Source organism: Cebus imitator, unplaced genomic scaffold (assembly GCF_001604975.1).
Source record: "Cebus imitator isolate Cc_AM_T3 unplaced genomic scaffold, Cebus_imitator-1.0 Scaffold126, whole genome shotgun sequence".
NCBI lineage: Eukaryota > Metazoa > Chordata > Mammalia > Primates > Cebidae > Cebus > Cebus imitator.
Window position 1 is genome coordinate 472,898 of NW_016107441.1, and position 9,772 is coordinate 482,669.

The 9,772-nt window shown below is 46.0% G+C and overlaps 1 protein-coding gene across 2 annotated transcripts in view; it reads right to left on the reverse strand.

Moving 5' to 3' along the window:
* Positions 1-9,772, reverse strand: part of FAT2 (FAT atypical cadherin 2) — an 89,805-nt gene that overhangs the window by 3,788 nt on the left and 76,245 nt on the right. For both annotated transcript variants that reach the window (XM_017540512.2, XM_017540510.2), the window contains exons 21-22: positions 4,575-5,016; positions 2,493-2,646 (exon numbers count right to left, since the gene is read on the reverse strand). In XM_017540512.2, coding sequence (XP_017396001.1) covers positions 2,493-2,646; positions 4,575-5,016 — 596 coding nt within the window. The remainder of the gene's footprint in view (positions 1-2,492; positions 2,647-4,574; positions 5,017-9,772) is intronic.

Below are 9,772 nucleotides of genomic sequence, written 5' to 3' on the forward strand. Positions count from 1 at the left end.
TTTCCACCCATATCACTGCAGTAGAGACATCGACATACCAGCTGCCCTCTAGCAATGATGTCAGGGTTTCAGATACAAGTCAGCATTGCCCAGTAACAGTAGCCAGGCACCCGTGTTCCCTGCCGTGCTTCACCAGGAGGTCACAGGAGCCAACAGATCAGCTACCTTACAATGGGCAACTTGCTCAGAGAAAGCATGTGATCTCTCAGGGTACCTTTAGCTTGGCATTCCTTTTTTTTTTTTTTTTTTTTAAAGTCTCACTCTTGTCTGCCAGGCTGGAGTGCAGTGGCGTGATCTCGGCTCACTGCAACCTCCGCCTCCCAGGTTCAAGCAATCCTCCTGCCTCAGCCTCCCAAGTAGCTGAGATTACAGGCACCTGTCATCACGCCCTGCTAATTTTTGTATTTTCAGTAGATACAGGGTTTTACTGTGTTTGTCAGGCTGGTCTTGAACTCCTGACCTCAGATGATGCCCCCCACCTCAGCCTCCCAAATGCCGGGATTACAGGCATGAGCCACCACGCCCGGCCCCTCTAGCTTGGCATTCCATGGCGTAAAGCTCCAAGGAAACTTCTGTGGCCAGCTTTATCCACTTTTGAGGGATATTAGGAAAGTGTGCCCCATTCCGTTTGAGTCCAAAACATTTCTCAATGCCTGAAATTTCCCTATCAGTTGTTTGTTATTTGGGGTTAAATGGTGTCTCCCTCCAAGGTCCTCTTTTAAAATACAGACACCATTTTCAGCTGTGAAGTGTTCTCCCAACACATCTCATGAATGAATAGCATTCCCTACTGCAAAGCAGGGCAGGAAACGGGGCAGGACACACCAGTTGCTGAGAAAAAGGATTGGGGTCAACCGGGCATGGTGGCTCATGCCTGTTAATCCCAGCGCTTTGGGAGGCTCAGTCAGCCAGATCACTTCAGGTCAGGAATTTGAGACCAGCCTAGCCAACATAGGGAAACCCCATCTCTACTAAAAATACAAAAATTAGCCAGGTATGGTGGCTCATGCCTGTAATCCCAGCTACCTGGGAGGCGGAGGTTGCAGTGAGTTGAGATTGCACTACTGCACTCCAGCCTGGACAACAGAGCAAAACTCCATCTCAAAAAAGAAAGAAAAGAAAAAGAACTGGGGTAATCAGCATACCCGGGGTAATCAGCATACCCGGGGTAATCAGCATACCCGGGGTAATCAGCATACCCGGGGTAATCAGCATACCCAGGGTAATCATGGAAAAGCCCTCTCCCTGCTTGGGCCTCAGTTTCTCCAGCTGTAAAATGAGTGGGTGAACTACATCACTGGCTCTTACACACAGGCTAATAGCAAAGGGATCCATTGGGGGCTTGTTAAAAATAGAATCTAGGCCCATTCTTGGAGATTCTGATTCAGCTGGTCTAGGTTGGGTCCATGAATCTGTATTTTTCATGTCTCTTCCGTGATTCTTTAAAGGCTCCCAAGTTTGGGAGTCATAAAACCAGATAACTGTTAAAGTCTCTTTCCCTCTAGGATTCTAAGAATGATTCTGTTTCTCTTGCACTGCCGCAGCCCCATGTAGTATGAGGCATAGATAGCTTGCAGTGGGGGTCCAGGCACAGCAGTGCCTGCCCAAGTGGAACCATTTTCCCCAGGCCACTGAGAAGTTCAGGTCCAGGGCAAGAGAGTAAGCACTTCAGTCATTTTCAGACTGCAGCAAGGATCAGAACTACCTGAGGAGCTGGCTAAATGTGCAGATTCCTAAGCCCAAACTGGTGAATCTGAGGCAGTCGGTTCAGAATAGGGCTGGGGAAATCTCTAGCAAGCAGCTTCTTCATCCAGAAGTGTTCTGATGCAGGTGGTTGGAGGGAGATGCCCCAACACAAGAGTCCCCAACTGCTGGGTCACGGACCCCTACTAGTTCGTGGCCTGTTAGGAACAGGGCTGCACAGCAGTGCGTGAGCAGTGTGTGAGCCAGCATTACCACCTGAGCTCTGCCTTCTGTCAGATCAGTGAGGGCATTAGATTCCCACTGAAGCATGAACAGTGCATGTGAGGGATCTAGCTTGCATGTTCCTTACAATGATCTAACGCCTGATGATTCATCAGCGTCTCCCGTCACCTCCAGATGGGACTGTCTAGTTGCAGGAAAACAAGCTCAGGCTCCCACTGATTCTATGTGATGGTGAGCTGTGTAATTACTTCATTGTATATTACAGTGTAATAATAATGAAAATAAAGTACGCAATACATGTCATGTGCTTGAATCATCCTGAAACCATCTTTCCCTTCTCCTGCCTGGCCCGTGGAAACAGGGTCTGCCATGAAACTTGTCCCTGGTGCCAAAAAGACTGGGGACCACTGTCCTAGCACATCGGAAAGGCCTGGAAGCCAGGCCCTGGCAGCACTCTCCCCTGGCCTCCCACTGGACTTTCTAGAGGTCAGAGCACAGAGCTCATTCCCTAGTGCTGCCAAACCCACGGTGAGGAGCCCATGGCAGGTGGCCTCCCCTGGGATTACCTGTCTCCGGTGTAAGGATGAGGGCAGTTACAGGAAGCTCCTTTGGGGGAGGGGATGCAAGTGCCACCTTCCAGGCAGGGTGCAAAAGTACAATTCTCCCTTCCTTGTTCACAGTGCTTCCCAGAGAACTGCGGTGGACACTCACAGACATAGCCTGGGAGAAAGAGCAGGGACGTGAGAGGGCGTACTGGCCTAGCAATTAAAGGAGACCTGGCCTTGGCAAACTCGCATATTCACACAGCCCTTCAATTACTATTTATTTATTTGGCTGTTCCCCTCTGTGCCCAACACCGTACTGGGCATTGGTGCCCTGCTGAACAAGAGCACTTGGTCCCTGCCCTCATACAGCTTACAGCCCAGCAGAGCAAGCAGTCACCTAAAGCATAGTAATAAACAGGATAGTAATTATAGACACGAGCTTAGTGCTGATCACTGTTCCAAGGATCTTCCTGTGTTGGCTCATTTGATCCTCACAACGACCTGAGATCGCTGTCACTATCCTCATCAGGGGACAGGTACAAAGGGATGGCAAATGAGGAAAGGAGGCACAGAGAGTGGATGGGATTTGTTCAAGGTCACACAGCCAGTAAATGGTAAAGCTGGGGTTCAAACCTAGGCAGCTAGCTATAATATCAATATCTCAGTAATTATAATAAAATTAGTTTTATTGAAGGGAAATGCTGGGAGAGGTGGAGAATGAAGCTAGCTTACTCTAGGGACCTGGGAGATATTTCCTTTGAGATCTGAAGGATGAGTAGAAATTAGCCAGGCAAGAAGATAGAGAGCAAAGAAGTGTTTCAGGCAGAAGAGAAGAGTGTGTACAAAGGCTAGGGAAGAATGTGGCATGGTCAAGGAACTGAAACCACACCAGGGTGAGCCAGCCCAGTGAGGGACAGGGAGAGTATGAGTCACAGCCTGCAAGGTGCAGGAGCCACATGCAGGGATTGGGACTCTATCCTAACAGCACAGGGGCCATTGGGCAGTTCTCAGCAGGAAAGTGCCATGCACAGATCTGTGCTGGGCAAAGATCACCCCGGCTCCTGCCGGAAGGTGAAAGCCAGGGAGAGAAGCCAGAGAACAGGGAGGTGGCTGGTGCCAGAGTGAGAGGTGATGGGGGCTTGGGTCAGAGGGGCGGCAGTGGGGCAGGAGAGAAGTGATGAACTCCTTGGATATTTTGCAGGTAGAAAATATGATTAGCTAGACAAAAATCAGGAAGTGGGATAATGCAAAGTGCTGACAGGCATGTGGGTACATAGGAACCTCTCGCTCTGCATGCGATGTATAGATAGCTGTGGCCATGCTGAGAGCAATGTAGCCCCATTTAATCAAAATAATTATTTGCATACTGTGAGCATGTGACTTCCACCCCTGGGTATGGGGTGTGTGTGAAGGAAATTCTCACACAGGTTGTCAAGGAGACACACAGGAGAATGCTCACTGCAGCACTGATGATGGAGATGGGTGTTTGGACTGGGGGGGTGGAGAGGGAAAATGTGAGTGCAGGCACATGCTGGAGTATTGAGCCAGGTAGAAGCAGTTAATGAAAATTGCTCATGGCAGCATTGACAGATCTTAAAAATACGGTGCTGAGAGAAAGTGTAAACAATATAGATCACTTATATAAATTGGAAATTCAAGCATATGAAAAACAACATGTTTTTTTTTGCAAAACATGTGTTTTGCAAGAACTCATTCAAAACCTTTATATGTCTGCCTCTAGTGTTGGGGAGGGGGAAGGGAGTGGAATATAGGTCAAAGGAAAATGAGAAAGAGACTGTGTGTGGACCAATGATGACACTAATGTGTGTGATTAACTCAATCATCTGTTCCTGAGGTCCCCATTCATATCCTCCCTTGTCCCCTCATAAGTAGAAAGATAGTTTTCGTTGAGGGGGAAAGGATGCTCCTGGCTTCCTCTAGTCTAGATCTAGCAGATTCCAACCTGTTACTCACAAGGTAGTGAGGGGAAGAGTGAGAAATTTGGAACCAGGAGGCTCTGAGATCTCCACCCTGACACACCTTTCCCATCTGAAGAGCCTTCTGGGATAAACCCTGGGGTCAGCCTGGCACCCCAGCCCTCACCTGCCCCGTGGGTCCATGAGCACTTCCCGCCATTGAGGCACGGGTTCTGGCTGCAGTAGTTGCTGTGGGGGCAGCACTGGGTGAGGGCTTGTGTCTCCAGCAAGCCTGCAACCGTCTTGTCAGGAACCAGCAGTTCTAGAGCCTCTTCATTGACCACGACAGCATCCAGGCAGCCTTCAAAGCCCTGGGAGACATTAAAGGAAGAATGCGACAGGACAAGGCCACCCAGCAAGAGGTGTCTTTCGGGCCTCAGACCATGGCAGTTCTCTGGGACAACAAGGGAGGTGTTGCCCATGCTGTCAACTGTCAGGCGAATGGAAGTGTCCTTCTCCTCCACCAGGATGGAGTGCCACTCGTGGTCATTCACATGGCGCTGGGAGGAAAGATTTCCATAGAAACCACCCAGGCAGTGGTATTCCAGCCGGAGCACCCCACTGGCCAGCTGCAAAGAAAACCCAAACAGCCGTCAGCAAAGCCAAGGAGCCCTTGTAAACCTGCGGACAGGCTGCCAGTTCAAAGAACGTTGTTCGTATTTTCATGGGTAAGAGGGATGGTGTTTGGTGATTTTCAAGGCTGTTTTAGACACGGCATTTGCAGAGCATAAAAGCCCTCAAAGTGCTTTTGTGTTGATGGTCTGTCCTTTGCTCTCACCACACCCCATGGAATGGTCTGGGTGGGGGTGACATCTCCATTCACAGATGAGGCAACTAAAGCCCAGAGATGCTTTGCTGATCAAGACCCTGTATTTTGAATGCTGCTTCACAGGCCTTTCCAGAGTTGCACACTTGTGAATGCTGGCCTTCAGGGATTTGAAAAACCTCTCTCCCATTCCCACTTCCTTATTACAGCTTAGCAGCACTCAAAATAGGTCCCCAAAACCTTATCAGGGGAGCCACAGGGCAAAGTATTTTTATAGTAATCCTAAGAGTTGATTTGCCTTTTTTATCTTTGTTTCCTCACAAATATACAACAGAGTTTTACAGACATGTTATCACAACGGATGAATGCAGAAGTAAATATGAGAAGCCAGTGATCTTCTCTTAAAAAAAAAAAAAAGGGGCTAAAAAAAAAAAAAAAAAAAAAAAAAAAAAAAAAAAGTCAAACAATGCCACTCTTCCCTTTCATTTTGGAAAGTAATAATTTTTCATAAAAATGTGGTAATTAAAGACATGCACTCATATATTGATTGCAGCACTTTTCACACAATAGCAAAGACATGGAATCAACCTAAATGCTCAACAAGTGGGCTGGATGAAGAAAATACGGTACAGATACACTGTGGACTACTATATAGTCATAAAAAGGAATGAGATTATGTCCTTTGAAGCAACATGGGTGGAGCTGGCAGCCATTATCCTAAGCAAACTAACACAGGAACAGAAAACCAAATACTGCACGTTCTCACAAGTGTGAGCTAAACACTGAGTACACATGGACACAAAGAAGGGAACAATGGGTAACAGGGCCTACTTGAGGCTAGAGGGTAGGAGGAAGGTAAGGATCAAAAAATATCTATCAGGTACTGTGCTTATTCTCTGGGTGATGAAATAATGTGTACACCAATCCCCCATGACTCATCAGTTTACCCATATAACAAACCTGCATATGTACCCCCGAACCTAAACTAAAAATTGAAAGAAAAAAATCAATTAATTAATTAATTATTGTATTTATGTTAATGTGAGTTTCTTATTATTTCTAAATAAATTAATAAATATTTTTCAGTGTCTCAGTTTTAATTTCTAATACTGAAAATGCTGATAGTTATAAGCCACATAAACAAAACTTCTCTGGAATCCTTAATAATTTGCAAGAGTATAAAAAGTCCTGAAGTAAAAATATCTGAGAACCACTGGGTTAAAACATTTTAATTCACTTCATTCCCAAGAGGTAGGACTGCCTGTGGCCAAATACTTTTCTGGTGACTTTGGGCTAGGTAGGGTTTTCTCTGTTGAATTTGAAGATCTAACCCAGTGTTTCCTACACATTGGCCATCTGTACACCACCTCTCAGATTTTTGCCCTGGTTGAATACTACCTACACCTTTATTTACTTTAAAAGGAGACAATACTATTAGGGTAAATAGAAAACAGCACACTTGCCATTTAAAAAGGGGGATAACAAAAATGAGTGCAACTCAAGTAATAATGTCTTTTTATCTGTCTCGGACCAGAAATCTGTTGATCCCACCGTCTTTTCACTGTCTCCCATCTCTGTAATGTCCTTGTTCCTCTCCTTATCCAGCTTAAGTTCCACAGTCCATCATCCTAACTACTTCCTTCACTTCTTTTTTTTTTTTTGAGACAGAGTCTCCCTCTGTCACCCAGGCTGGAGTACAGTGGTGCAATACAGGCTCACTGCAACTTCCATCTCCCAAGTTCAAGTGATTCTCCTGCCTCAGCCTCCTGAGTAGCTGGGATTACAGGTGCACACCACCAGGCCCAGCTAATTTTTGTATATTTAGTAGAGACAGCGTTTCACCATGTTGGCCAGGGTGGTCTCGAACTCTTGACCTTAGATGGTCCACCAGCCTCAGCCTCCCAAAGTGCTAGGATTACAGGCATGCACATACCCTTGACCTGTCTCTTTCTTACTTCATAGAACTCACTTGGTAAACCCACAACTATGGAAAAATCTGACTCTCCACCTGCTCTATACAGATATGGAGCAGAACATGCCTGGAGAAACACATGCAGCCTTGCTCATGGGTATCTCTTTAATTTCATGACCATGGGTCTCAAATGAACCTTTAATGCTGCCCAGCAATCACACTCCCTTCCTGAGACCATCTACTTTTCCAGATGACTGTTTTCACTAGCTCTGCCTCCCTCCCCATCCCCACTCTCAGCTGATCATCTCACATCCTATGGGAATGGGCAGGCACTTTCACCATCACATCTATCCATCTTAGCTAAATCCAATCTCTCCGTTTATTCACTAGATTCCACCCCCTCACCTCCTCAAGGCTCTACTGATTCTCCATCCTCTTTCCTACATCTTTGTTCATTCATTACTGAATCATTCCACAGCATACACATATGCTGTTACTGCTCTAATCTTTACTGTCAAAAATATACCTTCTTTACAGATGATAATCTTTATTTTTTTAAAAAGATTGTCTTCACTTCAATTTTCCAGCCATATATTTTCCTTCTTTGCTCTCTCCTTTTGGCAAAATTTCACCCCAACCTACCATAAATGGAAACCACTGGTGTCAGGGGATTCAGTGATTTCTGTGTTGCCAAATCACTTCCCATCTTACTGGCCTCTCAGCTGCAGATCACCCAGCAGATCACTCCTTCTTTCTTGATACGTGTTCTTCACTTGGCTTCCTACATACGATACTCCCTGGGTTTCCTACAACATCACCGGTTGCTCATGTTCAGTCTCCTTTATTGAATCCCCCTCTTCCCTCAGACCTGCTAATGCTGGAGGGTCTCAAAGAGTAATCCTTGGCCTACTCTCTTTTCCATCTGCACTGCTTGATGGTCTCCTCCCGTCTTATGGCTTTCAGTACCATGTATACGCTGAAGACTCCCAGATCACCATCTCCAGCCTAGACACCTCACAACGTTAGGCTTGTCCTTCCAGATCCACTCGGAGGTCTAACGGGCATCTGAAACTTACACATCCAAAACTTCACCCTGATCTCCCCTCCCCAGACCTTATATCCACCCCTATCCTTCCCCAGGCTTGCTGGCGCAAACTCCATTCTTCCGGTATCCCAGGCCAAAATCTCACTCCTTGCATTCTCTCCCACCCTTCACTTAAAGGAAATCCTGTTGGCTTTGCCTTCAAAATCTTTGCAGAATCTGACATCTTTCCAATTCCTTTGTCATCATCCTGGTCTAAACCACCATCCTCTTTGATCCAAATTATAGCAATGGCCTCCTGACTGGGTCTCTCTGCTCCTATCTTTGTTTCTCTAAAGTTGATTCTCAACAAAGAAGCCATGATGACCCTTTATATCAGATCATTGCAAATCTTCTAATGCCTCAATTTTGTTCAGAATAAAAGCCAAAGTTCTTACAATGTCCTACAAGACCTTTGTAGATACGCCCCATCCCATTACATCTCTGACAAACTCCTCCTCCTACTGTTCCCTTTACTCACTTCACTGGAGCAGGTAGAACTCCAAGCCATCGTTTAAAAATGCTTAGCATTCTCCTGCCAAAAAAGCTTTTGCATTGCTATTTCCTCTAACTAGAATGCTGTTCCCTCCAGATGTCCATAGAGCTAACTTTCTCACACTCTCCAAATTATTACTCAATTATTATCTCAATGAAACCCTCCCTGGCCACTTTATTTAAAATTGTAAAATTGTAACTCTGGCTGGATGTGATGTTTCATGCCTGTAATCCCAACACTTTGGGAGGCCAAGGTGGGCGGATCACATGAGGCCAGGAGCTCGAGACTAGCCTGGCCAACATGGAGATACCTCGTCTCCACTAAAAATACAAACAAAACCAAACAAAAAATAGTGGGCATGGTTATGCACACCTATAATCCCAGCTACTCTGGAGATTGAGACACGAGAATCACCTGAACCCAGGAGGCCAAGGTTGCAGTGAGCCGAGATCATGCCACTGCCTTCCAGTCTGGACGACAGAGTGGACAGCCTTTGTCTCAACCAACCAATCAATCAATCTGCAACTCTTCTCACCCCCTGATGCCCTTTATCCAGTTTTTCCCTTTTGCTCATAATACTTATCAAATTTGAAAAAATTCTGTAATTTTCTGAGTTATTATGTTTATGTTTATTGTCAGTCTCTCCTCCATAAAATGAAAGCTTTAAAAGAGATTTCTGTCTTTTTCACTGATGAGACCCAAGCACCTAGAACAGTGCCTACCACATAGTAGGTGCTCAATAAATCTGTATCGAATGAATTAAAATCTAGTGGCCAAAGTTGGCTTTCTCTTTGCTGAAATAGTAGATTGGGGCCGGGTGTGATGGTTCTCACCTGTAATCCCAGCACTTTGGGATGCTGAGACAGGCAGATCACCTGAGGTCAGTTCGAGACCAGCCTGGCCAACATAGCAAAAACCCATCTCTACTAAAAAAAAGACAAAAAATAGCCAGGCATGGTGGCATGTGCCTGTAATCCCCACTGCTCAGGAGTCTGAGGCAGGAGAATTGCTTGAACCCAGGAGGCAGAGGTTGCAGTGAGCTGAAATCACACCACTGCACTCCAGCCTGG